The sequence below is a fragment of the Hemicordylus capensis genome, chromosome 2 (genome assembly GCF_027244095.1).
Source record: "Hemicordylus capensis ecotype Gifberg chromosome 2, rHemCap1.1.pri, whole genome shotgun sequence".
NCBI classification, from domain to species: Eukaryota; Metazoa; Chordata; class Lepidosauria; order Squamata; family Cordylidae; genus Hemicordylus; species Hemicordylus capensis.
The window spans coordinates 318,186,311-318,206,585 of record NC_069658.1 but is presented as its reverse complement, the minus strand read 5'-3'; the positions used below and the strand labels follow the sequence as shown (position 1 = coordinate 318,206,585).

The 20,275-nt window shown below is 44.7% G+C and overlaps 1 protein-coding gene across 5 annotated transcripts in view; it reads right to left on the bottom strand.

Moving 5' to 3' along the window:
- Positions 1-20,275, bottom strand: part of PFKFB4 (6-phosphofructo-2-kinase/fructose-2,6-biphosphatase 4) — a 133,435-nt gene that overhangs the window by 33,572 nt on the left and 79,588 nt on the right. For all 5 annotated transcript variants that reach the window (XM_053294053.1, XM_053294054.1, XM_053294055.1 and 2 more), the window contains exons 2-10: positions 18,691-18,807; positions 12,270-12,366; positions 11,768-11,834; positions 9,218-9,292; positions 8,029-8,085; positions 6,626-6,747; positions 4,097-4,304; positions 3,277-3,423; positions 2,331-2,435 (exon numbers count right to left, since the gene is read on the bottom strand). In XM_053294053.1, coding sequence (XP_053150028.1) covers positions 2,331-2,435; positions 3,277-3,423; positions 4,097-4,304; positions 6,626-6,747; positions 8,029-8,085; positions 9,218-9,292; positions 11,768-11,834; positions 12,270-12,366; positions 18,691-18,807 — 995 coding nt within the window. The remainder of the gene's footprint in view (positions 1-2,330; positions 2,436-3,276; positions 3,424-4,096; positions 4,305-6,625; positions 6,748-8,028; positions 8,086-9,217; positions 9,293-11,767; positions 11,835-12,269; positions 12,367-18,690; positions 18,808-20,275) is intronic.

Below are 20,275 nucleotides of genomic sequence, written 5' to 3'. Positions count from 1 at the left end.
TCGCACAACATCAGCATTTGTGCAATGTGTGCTCTAGCATAACTTGCACTTGGAAGATGAAGCAGTATCCAGGGGGCACAACACACCCACAAAACGCTGTGCAGTATGTGGGCCATCATTTTTAATGACACTTGCTAAACCTGTGACTCTATATACAGAATGCACAGGGTGCTGAAATGCCAACTTCAGGGAGTGGGGCCTTTTGGGACATGATATATAATGAGTTAAAATAAAATAAAATAAAATAAAATAAAATAAAATAAAATAAAACTGATACAATCACAGCAAATTAATGAGCAAAGATTTTTGAGACTTCAAAATCAGCATCATTGTGCCAGTGCAAGGGTGCAAAAAAAGGGGAAGGGGATTCACTACTAAGGAGTCAATGTGTGTGGCCTTGAGGAGGTCCCTCTTCCACTCAGCTGTGGGGTTGCCACCTTCTTAATTGACAGAACTCCTGTGCCTTTAACTGCTATAACAAGCAGAAATTCTAGTGAAGATTCCTTTTCTATTTTGTAGATACAATAATGGCTAAAGCTTCACCTGCTGAATTCTGTTGGTCACACAGCCACTGAAGGCATAAGAGTCCTTCCAGAGAAAGAAAAATGGCAGCCTGAGTCCCTAGCTGGAACATGAATATGACAGTGATCTACATCAGAGATTACATGAGTGCAAACACAAAGACTGGCAGGAGCAATATTGCTTAGTGCTGGGACTCAGTTGTTTTGCCTCCTTTCCATATTGGCTTCCCAGTTCTAAAACTGGAGTAATAAGGACACATTGGTTTTGTCAGGGGGCAACCAAGATGATCAGGGGCCTAGAGCACCTTCCTTAAAGGGCAAGGTTACAACCACGGGGGCTTTTTAGTTTAGAAAAAAGACGACTGAAGGGAGACATGACAGAGATCTATAAAATCATGCATGGTGGTGAGAGAGATAATTTATTCTCCCTCTCGCATAGCACTAGAACCGGGGTCATCCCATGAAACTGATTGCCAAGAAATTTAGGACCAACAAAAGGAAGTACTTTTTCACCCAACATATAACCAAGGAGAGAGGGCATGCCCTCACCTCTTGTCTGTGGGCTTCTCAAAGGCATCTGGTGGGCCACTGAATAAATCATTTCCCCGTTTCTCTCTCTCTCTCTCTCTCCCCCTCTCTCTCCACACCACCAAAGAACCCCAAGGTTACTGAATCCTACCTAATACTAGAGTTTGTCTATATGAATAATCTAGGAAACCACTGTGCTTGCACATGTGTGTGCATGTGCACGCACACACAGGATCTGTATGTATTATGCACCTGTATGTATTATAACACAAACACCCCAAAGTATAGGAGAAGATAATGGGTTGATTCTGCCAGGGCCTTTCTGAAGCTTTGTAAACAGCCTGGCAGTTTGCATAGCTATTATTATTCACGGGCTCTTAAGAATAACTATGCTATCTTGCTGTTTTGGGGAACTAATGGAACATTTCTACAAAATGAACCTTTAAAGAAGCACTTTCCACTGTTAATCTTATTATATTGAAGCTGGACTTGTGAGTAAACATCCAACGTTAGCCATCAAGATAGATGTATGGCTGCTTAAAAAACCAAAACAAAAAACCCTGTCCAATTCATCCTTTAAAAGGCTGGCAAACAATTCTAGAAAGCTTTCCATCTTATTAAACAGCCATTACAACATGGCTGCTACTTACACGTACAATAAACAATGGCCATCTGTATTCTAGTATTGTTCTGGACACAGAGATCACACAGTCAACTCGTGGTAAGTAGAGCATTCAGCGAAAATCAAGGCATGTGGCACATTTCACAAATATTGCAACAGCTGTTTTAATCAGTGCTTTTTACTAACGCTTGACTTCTAATGCTGGCATACAAAAGCTCAGGCCATCTGACTAGCAATTAACAGCTTCAAACTTATGGCCCGAAACTACCCTCTGCAGATGATTGCTGTCCCTAAAACTGGCTAATAGGCCTTTCAGGCTTACCCAGAACTTGAGCCAGAAAGTTATACAGTGTGTGCAACATATACAAGATTGCCACTGCTTTGACTTTCTCTATACAAATGAGATCTGATATTATTTAGTAATATTGTAGGAGAAAAGCTTGCAAAAAGAGTTATACAAGTGTCATTCTAGAGTATGTGTAGTTATAAAGTATGTCTCTTTTTTAAAAGTAAAAGGTGTTTTTCCCCACAATTGCATCTTCTTATATTCGCTGACAGCAATTTTTATACGCAGAGTTCACAAGAAGAAACACACAACTGCCCTGAGCCATTTTTGGAAGGATATATTGTATTTGGATATAAATCAAACAGTAACACACCTCTCCCTTCGGATATCTGTATCTGTATTTGTCCTGGTCTCTCAAAGCGAATTCTAACGGATAGTTTTCCTGAATTTCTTCGTATGTCATTTCTTCACAGACTCCCTAGAGAAACAAACACAACACACGAGAGAGCTAGTGTCGCTTAGTGCCCGAGATACCAGGCTGCCAGCAGAGAATTTCCCAGCTGAAATCTCATCTCTGCCATGGATGGCGTGGCAATCTACTCCTCTCTCTGCTACAGATCCTGTTCAGATCCCCCTCCTCTCTCCGCTTCAGATCCCCAGCGTTTCCAGCCAATAACCCCTGGGATGTTGCCAAGCATCCTGGGGTCTGTGGCTTAGACTGCACAGATAGAGGCACACAGTCTGCACAGAACGGTTACCCCAAGTGACTGCTTGGGCAGTCTGACTCTCCCTGCCAGCTAAAGAGCGGCAACAACAAAACACGCACTCATTTTCTTTTGCTCTTGCCTATCTCACCACCACCACCACCACCCCCTTTTTAACTGAAGATTCACAACATAGGTCACCGGCATCAGCATGCTCCCCCCACAGCACTACCACATGTGCAAACTGGGGAGATCATGGAATTTCTGTTTTAAAGTTTGGAGGCTAACAGAGTGAGGTTTAAAGTGAGAAAGACATGCCAGGTTGAACTAAACTGTGAAAGCTTCAAACCAAAATCTGATGAAAACCTTAAACAGTCATCAAAGCTGCCTGAGCAACAATGAAACTGATGTTTATTATTTTCCAATCCTAATAATAATATATAGTACCATTTGTTAAGGCAGTACAAACTAAAGAGAGGGAAGTCCAGCCCTGCAGGATCACAATCCAGTAGTCACAAATATGGCCTTAGACACAAAATAGGGCCTCCAGAAGTCCTACTATAGCATCACACAATAACTCTCTTTCCACCATAAAAAACCACAAGAATATCTCACCGCATCAATTTCATTCAAAACTTTCCATTGCTCATAAGGCACTCTCAATGCCTCTGCAGTCTGAATGGTCCTTTTCATCTGGCTTGTCCATACCTTCAGATCCTTGATGTTCTGCTCATTAATGAACTGTGACAAACTCTTGGCAAACTGCAAAGCACATTTTTTAAAGGTTACATTTTTTTTTTCAAAACACAGTTGAAATACACCATTCAATTTAGATGCAACAGGCCTCATTGCTCTATCTATGAGATAATGATGAGCCTTTCAAAAAGGTTCTGTGTCTGCCTTCAACAAAAAAATTCTATTGGCATTTGAAATGTCACAAAGGACAATTCAGACATTGCAACTCATCTTTGCCAAAGAGAAGTTATCCTCTGGTTTGGACCCAACAGAGTCATAGTGGAAGCACAAGGCACTTTTGTTTAAGCAAGGGGGTAGGAGGAGGGGTTGGTCCAGTTGATCTCAATTCCTCCTTCTTGCTGTAGCCCTGCCCCCTCCCCTGTGCTGTGTCACATACGATTCCACAGGACAATCCTCAGAAGCAGCTGCTTATGGGGTACAAGAGCTGCTGAAGGAGGAAGTGGGGAAATCCCCATTTCTCAAAAGGAACTCTGCTCACAGTAGGCTGGATCACTGATCCGGCCTACTGATCTTACTGTGATCAGATATGAGCCTGCTGTTCAGCCTATGCACTGATCTTCAGTTTCACAAGATAAACAAAAACAAAAAAATCACCTGGCTACATTTAAAAGTGATATGCCCAAATGGTTGAAGAGAAGAAATGAAAGAGTATAGCTACTCTTAGACAGACAGCACGTACCTCTTTCCCTCGACAGGACAACCCAGTATCTCCTCCTATCCTTCCCTTGAGATTAAGTTCACTTTCACCATGTCGACAGAGGTAGATGGAACGAGGGGTTACGTGGATATTCATGAGGTAGTAAACAATCCGACTCTGGATATGGTCCATTACTCGGTTCACAAGATAACTCCTTCCAACATCCATGATTTTAATATAAGAAAGATCCCTGTTAGGAGAGGAGACAAACACTGCCTATAGGTATTGCAATAGTCAGTCTCATGTATGCCCCTTACTAGACTAGGAATGGGTACCTGTCACCTAGGTGTTTTAACTTTTCCTGGAACACAAGGTGGACATGAGTAACAACAAGATGTATAATACAGTTTCTCTCGAAACCAACCTCAAAAGGTTTGGCTTTTCCAGAAGGTAAGTGTCTCTCTAATTGCTACGTATGGGTTCAGGAAGGAATTTTCAACCATATCTCAGGATTTCCTAACATACAGCTTGGCACACTTGCATGAATTATACAGAAATGAATGACACTGCCAGCATAGCTATGAACATATCGCATCTGACCAAAAGGCTTTGAGAGGGAAGGTGACAGATCTTGGGGCTCAGGTGGTGTACTTGTCAATGCTTCCTATAAAAGACAGAGGTCTAGAAAAGAGAAGGATACTTAGGTGAATGACTGGTTATGCAGATGGTATTGTGAAGAAAAATTGCCTTTCTAGGGAAGATAGCAGGTCTTGTGGTAGCAAGCATGACTTGTCCCCTTAGCTAAGCAGGGTCCACCCTGGTTGCATACGAAAGGGAGACTAGAAGTGTGAGCACTGTAAGATATTCCCCTCAGGGGATGGAGTCGCTCTGGGAAGAGCATCTAGGTTCCAAGTTCCTTCCCTGGCAGTATATCTAAGATAGGGCTGAAAGAGATTCCTGCCTGAAACCTTGGAGAAGCCACTGCCAGTCTGTGTAGACAATATTGAGTGAGATGGATCTATGGTCTGACTCAGAGTATGGCAGCTTCCTACGTATGACCATTGTCTACGTTTCTTTAACGAAAGATGACGGGCAATCCCTAGCATCCCCAGGTCGGGCTGGGAAAGATTCCTGCCTGAAATCCTGGAGAGCCACTGCCAGTCAGAGTTGACAGTACTGAGCTAGATGGACCAATGGTCTGACTCAGTATATGGCAGCTTCCTATGACAAAAGCTCAAAGGTAAAGGTAATTACTAAAAAGTAGAGGCGTGTGTGTTGCAGGAGAACTTGAGGGAGCGGTGGGGAGGCACAGGAAACACCACAATAAAACAGCAACAGAAACACTGAAGCATGACATCCATAACTTGCAATGTCTATACATTAATAGGCAGAATATGGAAAATAAACAAGAGGAATTTCTAATAATGTAGGAAGATGAATACGACTTAATAGATATTTCGCAGGATGACTCCAGGATCAGAATGTAGCAACTGAAGAATGTTCAAAAAGAACAGATGCAACAGAATGGGAAGAGGACAAACATTCTGTGATAAAAATGTGGGTGCAGCTCATGAGTAGTGGAAGGTTATTGCCTGTTCAGCGTGACACAGCACTAACTGACAATTTCCTCTCTGCAAACAGACACTTATCAATTTTTCCCTGACAACCACTATGCTGAATCATTCATTGGTGCCCAGTTTGCTGAAACTTCTGACTTCGAGTTATGCCATCCGTGGTATATAATTTATACAGTAAAATTATGCCACATGTTACAGTTTGTGTTTCTCTCTCAATTAAGTTTCTCTCTCTCATATTTATATACAGAAACAGACATGGGGAGAGAGAAAGACAGACTCAAGGTTTGCACTTTACTACTACTTGGCAAAAAAAAAAAAAACCCTCCAGGCATTGATTTAAAAGTCAGAGACTGACATCCCGACTAAAATTTACTAACTTGTAAATGGACTTCCTTGAGTAAATTTAGTCAGGATGTCAACAACTGCTTTTACCAATGTGAAGATCTCCAACAATAAAACAGGTTGTTGCAGAATCACTTACTTGCCTGTGGCAAGTAAGAAATGTTTCCAGGCAACCAGGCCAGGGAGTTTTTATAAACTGAAAAAAACCTGCAAAGTGTTTATGCTCATCAACATGCCACAAATGACTAGCATAACAAAAGGTCAGAAAGCAGCCTAATATCCACTATGGATTTCAATACAAGGCTGCTTACTAGTGGAGAGAAAAGCACCTAGTTCTGCAGAGGTGGTACATCTGTACCTGGCTATACCAATTTAGACAGCAGAGAGGACCTCAGATGACTGAATGCTCCCCCATTCATACAGATGAAGAAACTACTATGAGAGAGAGGAGACTAGGCTAGAATCTTTCTCCCCAACATCTAGAGTTCTATATGCAGAAAGGGTTTTTGTTTATTTTTAAAATGGAGTGGCAATCAAGATTCTCCACCTGCAGTTTGACACAGGCTTATCACTCCAGCAGCAGGCCAAGTTTTGTAAGTAGATTCTGAAAGTAAAGAAAGCAGGTAACATCAAGTTTTACATGGCCACTTACTTGTCTAGTGTTTCATCTAGAGTCTCGTACGAATTCTTATAGCACTCAATTCTTTTCATGAAATCCTCTGCAGCTTCATCACTACCACAGTCAATGTAATCAGGACTTCCCAGTTTCACTTGCTAATTTAGAAAGAAAGAGCAGGGATACATTTCAATAAGTTTTTTTCCAATTAATCTACTGATTATCCATGTTATCAAAAGCATTCCCCAATTAAAGTACTCTTAAATGCAAGAATGTATCAGACTGCCACCTTCAAGTTGGATAAAAGTAAAGTTGTGCCGCCGAGTCGGTGTCGACTCCTGGCAACCACAGAGCCATGTGGTTTTCTTTGGCAGAGTACAGGAGGGTTTGCCATTGCCATCATGCGCAGTGTGAGCATCTTCATATATTGCTGCTGCCCAATATAGGTGTTTCCCATTACATAAAACAGAGGGCTCCATGCATTATAATACTCTAAAATTTAATTCAATTCAACCCCATATCTCGCTTCTCAACATTTCTTATCCTAGTCTTATTAGCCAGAAAACAATACTTCGCCATGTTATAAGATACTACATCCCAACGGTATGTCAAAAGTAATTCCAGATAGAACTGCTCAGAACAACTGGGGTATGCTGTTAAAAAAGGACTTATATATCTCTCCCGCAAAGTTCGATAAAACTGACAATTCAAGATAACATGGGCCGTTGACTCCACTTCCCAAGAACCACAAGGGCAGACACACTCCTTATAGAGGATCTTACAGTATCTCCCCTCCTGGTCAGCCGTTTCTAAGGCATTACACTGGGCCAGCATCAGAGCCCTCCGGAAACTAGGTACTAATATTTTATTAAGGTATCTTGCTGGGCCAGACAGTGATGTTTGATTACCTAAATAGGTGTCAACCCCTATCTGGCTTCTGTCCATCTGTTTCTCCATATCCATAATGCGTTGGTGCAGACATGATCTTGCTTTTGTTAACCTTAACTGGGCCTGTTCAATAAGATCATGACATTGCCATACTGAAGATTTCAGCTTTGCCTAACATATGGAGCCTGGATGAATGAGTACAAGGGGCAGTGTTACAGATGGTCCCCGCCCCCCAAAAAACTTTCAAAAAGTCAAGGATAGTGGAAAAAATTAATGCAGGATAAGATGAGACTTTGCAACACCTTGTACTTCTTATGATATACAAGATCTGCTAGAGAAAACTAGGAAGTAGAACAGAGGATGAAATTCCCTGTGCTCTTGCTTTTCAAAATATCAACAGCAAATCACATGAAAAATTACTGATGTGTGCAGCCTGAGTCCAAAACAGTATTAAAGTAGATAGCATTTGGGGGAAGGAAATACCACAACCACATGACTTGTTCTGCAGAGTACACCAAGAACACAAGCTTTTTAGGGAAGTTGCTACTTACCACAATATTTGCAGCAATGACCTCTGGATCAACACATACTGACTCAACAAAAAAAGTCTTTGAGCCAAACAGGAACCACATTTATGTAGGAAAGCAAAAAAAGAGAAAGGATTAGAACTAACCCAGTGACCAATCCTGCAGACGCACACTTATCCATTCTTTTTCATATTTATTTTTACAAAATATATTTTTCCTCCAAACATTCCTCTCCCCAGAGAAACTGGGTTGTATATATATGATCTAAGATAGTTCTGGCCACTTCCACCAGGCACAGTTTTAATGAGGCAGTTGCAAACTGAGGAGAGGAGCCATCCTGGGGGCATAAGCCAGGTGGCATCAAGGCTTAAAGCCTGGAAGCACAAGAGCCACCCAACACACTTTCCAATCAGAATGCTACTCTTGGAGCGGGCAGGAGAAAAGTAGAAACCCAGGAGACCATACAATTTATCCTAAGGCTGCTGTGATGAAGCAGCAGCAGACAGAAAAACCAGAAAAGGAACAGCCTATGAATACCCACTCCTATTAAAATTAAGGCTCCAGTATTAACATGTTTAATTGTGGTATTACGGACTACTAACCAGCAGAGATGCTTCAAAGGCTTTATTCCTTGCCTAGTACCATTGGGAGGATGTGCGAACAAACTAAGAAAACATGCCTCCCCACCCACCAAAGCCTTCCAATACAATTAAGTATTATAAACAATTAGCAACAGCTAGATTAGTTAGTCATGGCTAAGAACACTGAAATCAATGAGACAAGTTACCAGTAAGTGCCCTTAATGGGACAGAATCTTGACTAATTTAGTTTGGATGTTGCCCAATGTAATCAGACACAATAACCATCTATTAATTGTTACATTAAAAAGTAATTTCTTAAACACTATCACCAGAGATACCAGAAGAAAACAATTATGACCACAACAGAATCCTCTATCTGCCAGGGTCAACAGGAGTTATTGCTAATCATTACTGGCAACTGCCTCAGAAAATAGGGCTACTGATTACCTTCAGAATATAATCTGCAATTAGCAAGATTTAATGGTGAAGCTTTCTTTCCCTACAGGACCACCACTGACAAATATCACTTGAAGTTGCACTTAATGCTATCAAAAACTTTTTCATGTATTGAGAACAAAGCATCAGTAACATTCCATCAATATGCAGCTCGAGCATCTTCCCTCTTAACTTACCTTATACCCATTTTCCTCACCAAATCTATAGATGGTTTCTCTCCGTTCTCTTGTAGTGTTTGTGGCATCAAAAACCTAGAGGAGAAATAAAGAACACAACACAACCTTAGAGGGGAAAGTGTCACTACAACCTATGTAAAACCTACACACAAAGCATTTTACATGCACCTATCGTAACATGTGCATGCAGAAAATGCATATTCTTGGGCCTGCACTAATACAGTAACATATCCCAAGAGACAAGGATTGTCTGAGGTTTCCTGCCACACTTAAGGAAAGACGACCAAACATCCTAATCCAATGCATGACTTAAATGTTCAGTACTACTAAATTCAGTGGGGCTTACAACCAAGTATGCATGAAGTGGCGGCCTACATTTCCAAGTATTCTCATGAACAAAAACAGAGAGGGTGAAGCCACTCAGTATGAATAACCCAGATCATACTAGTTCTAACTAAGGATCATAGGAATCCTAGCACAACTGACACAGTCCATGGATCTACTAAGTTTGAGTTCCAAGAAATACCAAGTATCTTCCAAAATTTACTGATTTCTCTCCAAGCCTAAAGTAGCCTCGTGACTTGCTTACAACTTAAAATTAGATATTTAGTTCTAACAACAACTGAAGGACTTGCATCTCTAAAATACATACATCAAAAACATAAACAGAGAGGAACAAAGCTTAACCAAAACGTCTATGCCATCTATATAAATAATTCTCCTGGGTGTGCCTTTCGAACGTGCGTCCCGGCAGCCCAGCTGATTGGCTGGGCTGCGGGGGCGCCTGATTGGGTAAGGCGCACCCAGGAGAACTCAACCAGCGGCAGGACAGGCTGTGGGTGGCCATGGTGGCCGCAGGCCCATCCGCGGAGCTGAGGCAGCGGGCCCGGGCGGGTGAGGCGGCGGCAGGCGAGGCGGCAGGCCCGGGCGGAGCAGCGGGCCTCGGCCGGCGGCAGGCCCGGGCGGAGCAGCGGGCCTCGGCCGGCGGCAGGCCCGGGCGGAGCAGCGGAGCAGCCCGGCCGCAGATGTGTGGCGGTGGGGGCAGCCTGGCCCGGCAGCACAGTCATGGCGGTGGCGGCGGCGGGCCTGGCCTGGTCCGACCGCGGATACAAGGCGGTGACAGTGGGCCCGGCCATCCACTTGGCCTGGCCGGAGACTGGGGCAGGAGGGGGTAGGGGAGAGGTAGCCGGCCCCAAAGAGCGAACAGATGCTCTGTGCAGGGTCGGCTTGTTTTCATTAATCTTTGTATTATAATTTAATGTATTATAAATACAGTAATCTACGTCTTATAAAGGTTCGGAAAGTGCTTAAGTTATAAAAAGCCTAAAGATGAAGTTCAACAAGAAATGTATTGCCCCCAAATTTCAACTTTTATTTTGAAATAAAATTCTGTTTCAAAATATTGAAAGAAATTCTGAGTACCAAAGAGACAGAAAAATGATCATTAAATAGACAAGAAAGAATATATGGCTAAATTTCTCATTCCAATCTTGAATTTAGACCAGTGGTCCACAAAGGTTCACAAACATGAATCTATTTTCTAACACCTGATTCAAGCCACATATTTTGGGCAAGATAGTCAGGTGCACTGAAGATATTCTTAACTAAAATTTGATTCAAAGACAGCATATAAGGATTGGATTTAACCTTTTGAAAAATCCAGTCTAGTTGGTGGACTTGGATTAGTCATTTATGAACAGCAAACAATGCTAAATATGAAATCTGTGGGAAGTCTGCTCTGCTTTCTTTGTGTCATGCTCTTCCCACACAATCCTGTGGATGAGTCCACCCTTGCCCTTGGGCAACACCACAACAAAATCACACCTTCTAGAAATTCTTCTGCAAGCAGATTTACAGCAGAGAGACAAGTTTAAAATTAAATACAGAAAACAGCAATTCATAAAGCAAGAATAATTACTTGGTTAAAATGGCATGCCTTACTGGTATACTAAAGGGGGGAGGTTGAGAAAAGAAAAATGTAAACATTTCAAATGCTGTTGATAATCAGCACAATTGGGAGCTGAACACTGTGTTTTGAACAAGAGAGATATTTTAAGAGAGAGGCCACGCCCTCACCTCTTGCCTGTGGGCTTCTCAGAGGCATTACAGCAGTGGGCCTGGGCCACTGTGTGTAACAGGATGCTGGACTAGATAGACCTTCGGCCTGATCCAACAGGGCAGCTCTTATGTTCCAAAAGCAGAATTTACAATAAAAGGGGCTATTTATTTTTACATTTATATCCTACTCTTCTTCCAAAGAACCCAAGGCAGTGTAGATGGTTTTATTTATCCTCAAAGCAAGCCTGTGAGGTAGAGAAGACTTCAGAGATCGATGACTAGCCCAGAGTCACCCAGTGAGTTTCATGGCTCAACAGCAATTTGAACAAGGTATCCCAGTCCTAGTCCAACACTCGAACCGCTGCACCACACTGGCTCTCCATGTTTTAAAACCTAGATACCACACTTAGGCCCTTTAATGAACTGCGAAAAAGCAGCTACATTCTCAGCCAATTGTATTTTGCTATGGTAAAGGAGAAAAAGAAAACTTACTGCTACATGACCATTTTCTTCGCTGAGATAGCGTCGAACATCATTTAGTGCTGCTAAGGCACACTGTCTTAAAGGGAAGAGACAATATAACAGTTATATTATTAAAAATTAGTGCATCATTAAATAAATATATAGCATTTATTTTGCTCCTAACATGTTTTAAAACATCATATGAACTTCAGGAATCAATAAATCTGACAAAGATATTCAAGACCCCAACGTTACAAATGCAGATAAAGATGTGATCTTGTTCTAGATCACATCGTTAAGTATGGCAGTACGACAATTATAACACCGGTGTTATTTATGCTGGATGAATAGTCAGATCTCAGGAACTGTTGCAGCTCTCAAGGCCTGTCCTTTATTCCCCCAAAGTACATTATCTTACTTTACTAAAAAGTGACAACCAGCTGGTAACAGCTTCCCCTAATGGCAAAGGAACAGCACATTCTGTGGATCAATTCATCACTGCAAAGCAAAAGGGAAAAAATTCCAAACTTACTTTCGGATTTTCAGGCCTTCTTCATTGTCTGGCAGGAAGAATTCAAATGACTTATATGTTTTTACCAAGTCCCGCCGGTACTGACCAACGTTAAATTCTGTGCAGAAAATCAAGCAAGAAAGCAAAGTTGAGCTTGGTCCATTTCACCCATAATGCCACCTGAGGGTCAGCAACATGTTTCCAATCAGAGAGTACATTTGGAGCACAAGCTGGGTTCAGAATGAAGCATGGGTTCACTTACTGTGAAGGCTTCTTCTTGCTGCTGCACCCAAGGACGTCTCCTTGAGTGGATTATGACTCTCCATGTGGCTCTCTAAGGCAGGACTATGCAAATTAGTTAGAGTCTTTAAGAGGTGGAGAAGCACGGCCCCACCCAGTTCCTTTAGGCCAAGGAAGCCAAGAGTACTTTGAAGAATTTCCACTTAGTGGAAATAACCAGAAAACACACTGAACCAGGAGCAACCCCCCCCCCCCCCCCCAAACTCCAAAAGACTGGAAACTAACAGTATGTTGGAGAAAAATTAATAAAAGTTAGTAAAAACTGACGGTATCCATTAAAATGGTAGAACATAGGAGAATCTTTGTTTTCTAGGCAGATAATTTAGAAATACTCCCCAAGTGTCCTCACGAAGTAGGCACAGGTGCCAAAAAGGGCGGGTCGAGACACCCTTAGATGCAACAGCAAGAAGAAGCCTTCACGGTAATGGAACCAATGCTCCATTCTCTGCTGTTGGCATCCAAGGGTGTCTCCTTGAGTTGGGACATACCACAGCCCTCAGCCCAACTGGAGGGAGAGCACCCCCACTTACTCCAAAGGAAGGACCTGTTGGAGTACCCACCTCCCAAATGCTGCTTAAGCAGAGGCGAAAGTATCCAATTTGTAGTGCCTGGTAAAGGTTGAGGGGGCCCTCCCGGTAGCCACTCTGCAAATGTCTGGGACTAGAGAATTTGTCGAAAACACAGCCAAGGTGGTGGCCACCCTGGTCGGATGAGCACACACTTTAGTGGGGGGTACTAAGATTCTGAGTTTCATATGCCAGGGCTATGCACGCCTTGAGCTACCGAGCTATGGTGGTGGAGGTCACGGCCTGACCCATGTTTCATGGCAAAAAAGAAATGAACAATGACTCTATAGTCCAGATGTGTTTTGTGCATTTCATGTAGGTCTTCAGGCACCTATGGACATCCAGTCTGTGCCAAGCTTTTTCCGCTAGATGTATCAGTTTTGGACAAAAAGATGGCAATACAATATATTGGACATATAGAACGGTGAGGACAGCTTGGGTCGAAAAAAGGGGTCAGAGATGAGTTTCACAAAGTTTTCCAAAAAAAGATACAGAGATGTTTGTGAACTGAAAGGGCCCAGAGCTCAGACACTCTACGTGCCAATGTGATGGCAATCAAAAAGGCAAGTTTTAGGGTCAGGAGATGTAAAGGGATAGATTTGATGGGCTCAAAGCGGGGACTCTGTAGAGCCTTCAGGACAGTATGTAAGTTCCATGTAAGAAAATGGTGCACCACTGGTGGGGATAGCAAGGTGCCTCCCCGAGGAAGCCCTCCAAGTGCAGGTGTCTCAGCTTTGAGCATCTTGATCCCTCTGAAATGAGGTCAACCAAGGCAGCGGCCTACCATTTCAGTGTCTTCGCAGAGAAACCCATCTTTCTTTCTTTCTTTATCATATTTTTATACCACCCAAAACTTGCATCACTAGGCAGTTTATAACAAAGCAAAATAAATAACAGAAAAGTTAAACCATTATATCAATTTAAAATTTTTAAACACAATGTTAAAACTTTCAAAACAATCTATATATTTAATTCTCTTAGCCGGCATGCGTGCCCAGGATTTGGCGGCAGAACTCTCACAAGAGTTCCTGGCATTGGGGCTAGAGAGTTCAGGGCAAAAAAAATGGCGGAGGGTGGTGGTGGCGGGCCACAAAACAGGAGGTGGCAGCCAGAGGTCCTGGCCTGGCCGTCCCAGGTAAGGGGGAGGTGGCAGCAGTGGCGGCAAAGCCCAGTCTGGCCGCCAGGCGCGGAACGCGGCAGCGGCACAGCAGGCCAGGCCATCCTGGGTAAAGGGGAGGTGGCAAATCCCGGACTGGCAGCCGGAGGCGGGAGGCAGTGGTGGCGGGACGGCCGGCAGGCGAGACAAGAAAGTGGCGGAGAAGCAGCGGAGAGACTGGAAAGGGGGTGAGTGGGATAGAGAGAGTGTGGCAGGGGGAGGGAGAGGGGAAGGAGCGTGAGATGAGAGAGAGAGAGAGAGAGAGAGAGAGAGAGAGAGAGAGAGAGAGTTTGGTTGGAGAGGGAGGGGGCAAGAGAGAGGGGGCAGGGGAGAGGTGGGCAAGAGAGAGGGGCAAGAGGGGAGGGGGCAAGAGGGGAGGGGGCAAGAGGGGAGGGGGCAGGGGACGGAGGGTGAGATGAGATAGTGGGGTTGGAGAGGGAGGGGGCAAGAGAGGAGGCAAGAGAGGGAGGGGGCAAGGGAGAAGGCAAGAGAGGGAGGGGGCAAGAGAGGGAGGGGGCAAGAGAGGGAAGGGGGCAAGAGAGGGAAGGGGGCCCAGAAAGTGAGGCAGGATGGAGGGGAGGGGGCCAAGAGAGTGGGGCAGGAGGGAGGGGGGAACAGCCGGCCCCAAATAGTGCACAATAGTGCGGGTCGGCTAGTTTTTAATTAAAATCCTGGGTGAACAGATGTATCTTTAAAGACTTTTTTAAAATTGTCAGAGATGAGGAGGCTCTTATTTCAGCAGGGAGCACATTCCCAAAGCGTCGGTTTTGAAGAAATGTTAGTAGATGCATCATGGCAGCTGCCCCTTTAGGAACTCCATGTCTTACAGACCACCAGAGGAACGCCCTCCAAGTGTATTGATAGATCCTGTTTGTGGAAGGGCGTCTGGAGGCCAGCATCGTGTCAAGCACTTTATAGAGTAGACATGCTGTTTCAGGAGGCACCGTTCAGTCTCCAAGCAGCTAGCTGTAACAAGCCTGGATCTGGATGGTGCACTGGATGGTGCCCTGCTAAAGTAGGTCCGTCATGATTGGAAGTGTCAGGTGCTCTGCTGCTGCCAGGTTTCAGAGTTCTGAAAACCAGGGCCTTCAAGGCCAGAACAGGGCTACTAGCATGGCCTGGGCTCTGAGGAGTTTCACCCATCGCAGAAACTCTGTGGAGCTTCACCCTTCGCAGGAGGTCAGTCAGTGGGAAGGCGTACAGGAGATCCACCAGCCATGGAGCTGACAGAGCATCCAACACTTCTGCTTGTGAGCAAGGGAACCCGGTGAAGAATCGTGGTACCTGAGCTTCTGCTAGAGTAGCGAACAGATCCACAGACGGGTGGCCGAAGTGGTCCGATATGACCCTGAAGGCCTTCGGGTTCAGTCTCCATTCTCCTGAAAGAATTTCCCTCCTGCTGAACCAGACTGCCAGTGTGTTCAAGCTGCCTTAGACATGGTGGGCTGTTATTGATGCCACATTTTGCTCAGCCCACTGGAACAGAAGAACCGCTTCCGCCTGCAGAGACTTCAACCTGGTTCCCCCCTGGTGGTTGATGTGTGCTTTTGCTGTGGTGTTGTCCATGCGGATCAGTAGGTGTTGGTTTTAGACATGTGGTGGAATGCCAGAATTGCCAATTGGATCGCTCGGCACTCCAGCCAGTTGATGCTGCATTGCTTTACATCGGCTGCCCACTTTCCTTGAGCTGACTCATGGAGGCAGTGGGTGCCCTACTTGTGCTTCCTTGCGTCCGTGGTGATGACTCATGGAGGATCCAGGAACTTCTTCCCCACTGAGAGATGTAGAGGTGTAGTCCACCATCTTAAGGTTTGTAGCACTTGGGGTGGAAGGCTCACCTGCTTGGTGGATTTCACAGCAACCTCCAGGTGATGGGGTAGCAGGAACCACTGTAAGGGTCATCGGTGGAAACACGCCCACTGAACCAAATCCAAGTTTGCCACCATCAGCCTGGAGAGGGAGAGCAATAGTATGGATTTCTGTACTAAGGCCTGATGGACTTCTGTCTCCGGGGTGGCTCTGCACTCTGGTGGTAAGAAGAGCTTGTTCCGTATTGTGTCTATCACAACAACCAGGTTTAGAACCTGGTGCGAAGGATACAACTGGCTTTTCTCCCTGTTGATTAGGAACCCGTGGGTCTGGAGAGCCTGTAGCATGATGTAGAGGACCCTCTGAGCAGACTGTAGAGACGGAGATTGGAGCAACGATTCATCTAGATAAGCAAAACTCTGACCGCTAGGAGTCGGAGATGTGCTATGACTGGTGCCAGGACTTTTATGAATATGCGAGGAGCTGTGGATAGGCCAAAAAGCAGTGTCCTTATTGGGACTTCGTTTTGGCGTAGAGGAAGCGCAGCAGAGAACGACTGTTTTGGTTTATAGGTACATGCAGATAAGCCTCCTTCAGGTCTATAGAGGATAGGAAGATCTGATGGTGCAGGGCCGCTGCAATCAAACTGAGTGATTCTATGTGGAACTTCCTCCTTTTCACGAAGCGGTTGAGGTATTTTAAGTCCAGAACCATCCATAGGGAGCCGCCCTTTCTGGGTACAGTAAAGATGATGGAATAGATGCCCGCTCCCTGTTGGTCCGCTGGCACCAGTTCTTTTGCCCCAATCAGTATGAGGTGTTGGATCGCCTCCTGAAGGCCCTTCTGTTTGGCAGATAGGCAGGAGGTTGAAAGCGATGAGGTGGGTTTTCAGTCAATTCTATGCAGTAGCCCCACTTTATGACATTGAGTACCCAACGACCCGAGGTGATGCCCTCCCAAGCATGTAAGTGAAAGGAGAGGTGACCACCCAGGGGCAACCCACCTGAGTCAGGACTGCTGTTTGGCTTGCTTGCCCTGGGTGGAAAAAGTTGCCTTGATCCCAAACCCCTGTCTGAAAGGTTTGGCTATGCCCTAGAAGGGACGCTGTGACCTGAAAACCCCTCTCTGCCAGTGAAAGAAGACCGAAAGGGGTGAAAGGATTGGAAAAAACACCTCCCCTGTGGGCAGTCGTTATGCAGTGAGGAGGGAACAGCCTTCTTCTTATCTTTTGACTCCACTAAAATGCTACATCCCCAAAGAGGCTGCATCCCCAAAGAGTTTTTCCCCATCAAAACGTACTGTGGCCAGATTGGTCTTAGAAGCAGCGTCTATGTGCCAGTATTTTAACCACAGGTTCTGGCAGCCCAGTACTAAAGCAGTGCCTGTCCTTGGTGCAAATCTCATGGAGTCAAGAGTGGAATCAGAGATAAAGGCTTGCACCTTGTATAATTTTAACAGGGTTTGTCTCAAACGTGCCGGGTCAGACACCGGGTCCTGAATGATATTGCCCAGCCATATGGGGGAAGCTCTGGCAACTATGGAGGTGGCCGCTGACACTCTCATTGCTAAAGCAGAAGAGTCATGTGACCCTTTCATGGCCCATTCCATGCGCTTGTCTGCAGGTTCTTTGAGTGTTGACTTTTGGGAAGCTGCCCTGTGTTTTTCAGGGGCTGTGCCCTGCATTGCACTTGTGGAGGCCATCTGCACTAGTGTGGAGCTGGATTCAGCAGCCGCGTGCTCTGCAAGACTTCAGGGAGTGGGCAGAAGCCGCAGCACTGGATCAAACAAGGGCCTTTGGCCTTGGGAGCTGGCGGTGGGCGAGAACCAGGTCGGGACCTGGTTCCTGCACCCCCCTCTGGTCAACAAACATGCCCGAATGAGCAGGTGGGAGCCCCAGAGCACTGCCCATCAGCTGTTCAGAGGGGCACACACTCCACTCCGAGCTCCCTTCTCCTTCTGGCCCCAAAATGCCCAATTGAGCGGGCAGATGCTCCGGAGCGCCACCAAAGAGCTGTTCAGCGGGCACGGGCGCATTCTGCTGAGAGCTCTCCCCTCCTGAACTGCAAGATGGGCCCTGCAACCTCTGGGGCAGATTGCCAGCTGCTAAGAGAACCTTCAGCAGGCCCTGCTGGAATTTCCCCTCCCTGGTTCTAACGTGGAGCATATTCCTGGCATGTTCCATGCAAAGGAGGGGAAAGAAAAGGGGTGAAGAACCCAGCAATAGTGGAGGATGAAGGGGGGGGACAAAACAAAAAGCTTAGAGAGAAAACCACACACACATACAATCATACACACATGAGAGAATATATGGAGGAGAGGGTAAGACAACAGCAAAGGAAAGCTAAGGAAAATCCACAAAGTTTGGCAAGAGAAGCTGAGAAGAACTGCCTTGGAGAATCATAACCCACTCTTGGATGCCATCAGCAGAGAAGTATTAACAACACTCTAGCACTAAAAGACTAGGGAAGTTGAGCGAGGGCTTCCATTGTAGGCCAGCAGACCCTCAAAGCATATGTGCTTTGTTAGTCAGGATGTCAGCCACTGTTCAATGAAAACAGAATTTTAAACCCATTTCTCCAAATCTTTTTTGTGATAAGATAAATACACTCACCTTTTGTAGGCACTCCAATCCAATTTAAGTAACGTGTCAATTTTTTGGAGATATAGGTTTTTCCTCTTGCTGGGAGGCCAACCATGACTATCAGCGTAGGGCAATTGGTCATACATACTGCAAAGAAAGAAGGAAGGAAGTTCATGTCTATGCCAAACAAAAGCTCAAGTTACCATTAGTAATGTCTTCAGCGTCCCTTTAGGAAACAGCTGCATTTTTTTCCCAAACAGGAGATGGGCACACAGTTATTTCCACTGCGGTTTTCTGTTTACACTGCTTTGTTATTTTCCCAACAAAAAGGCTGCCCAGCTGGATGGAGTGTTTGAAGCAACATCTTACTCTTATCAGATGTTCCTAAATAAGACTCAATACCATGCCCTCAAAGAGACATTTAGAAATCTAATAAATTCCTAAACCTTGCTATCTGTTCTATATGTTGACTCTAAAGCAACTCTCCAGAAACTCAAACATGTTTAACATCTTTAAAGAATTAAACATTCCCCCCTTGAGTCACTGTTTTAGTTTTTCAACTCATTATAGATTTGGAATTCAGTTCTTCCAAATGGGTTATCTAATCCTACCCACCGCTCTAGGCCAAGTTACACACTATACATAAATAAGTATCTTTGACAGCTGTCTGTCCAGCCTTGAATAAAATATAAATGACAATGGGCCGGTTCAGATGAACACAGACCAGCACACTCGATCTCTGGAGACCTGACATCGCTGGCAAATGCCGCAGTGTGCTTTTGGACCATCTTTTAATCACATGAGAGGAGTGCTGGAGGGTTTGGAGCATGTGTAGAGGGGTAATTCAGATAAACACCCCCTCACACAATTAAAGGATACACCAAGAACACGTAGGGATGTCAACCAGTGATATTAGGGCAGGCACGCTCTCAGCACATCCCAAGCATTATCATGTGTACCTAACAGTGTTCATCTGAATCAGTCCAAAAGCTATCTAATATAGAAAGATATTATTCAATTATTAACAAAATTCTCTTCTCTCCCCTGGGGAAAAACTTACTTTCTTACTGAGAAAGCAAGACAGTGACAGAAACAGGCATTCATGTAGCACATTTCAAGCATTCAAATCACCTCAGCTCTTATCAAGGGCAGTATTACCCATAACAGCTAACACAGAGAGAGCCACTGGCCAATAAGAAACATAAAGAAAACTAAATATGTAAATAAATCCTGCAGATGGGGAAACAGCTAACAAAGAGAGAGTGACGTGCCTGAGTCACCTACTGAAAGGAAAGCATTAAGCTCTAAGAAATGTGCCTCATCTTATAGAACTTCATTCAGTTTCACCTCAAAATTATCAGATGCTTTTCCTTGAAAGGAACCCAAAAATTCATTTTGAATTTTACTTTTTCCAAGATGTCAGTCTTAACCCTAATTGGACTTCCGCATGCACAACCCAGTCTCTTAACCTCTATGATAGTTGACCTTCAGGACCAGCCTGACTGAAGAAACAACTCCGACTACTTCGGGCAATACTATTTTAAGGGTGCCAATGAAGCAGCGAGCAATCTCAGAGCTGCACTCAAGGATACCTTGCAAAAGATTTCCCTGTTCC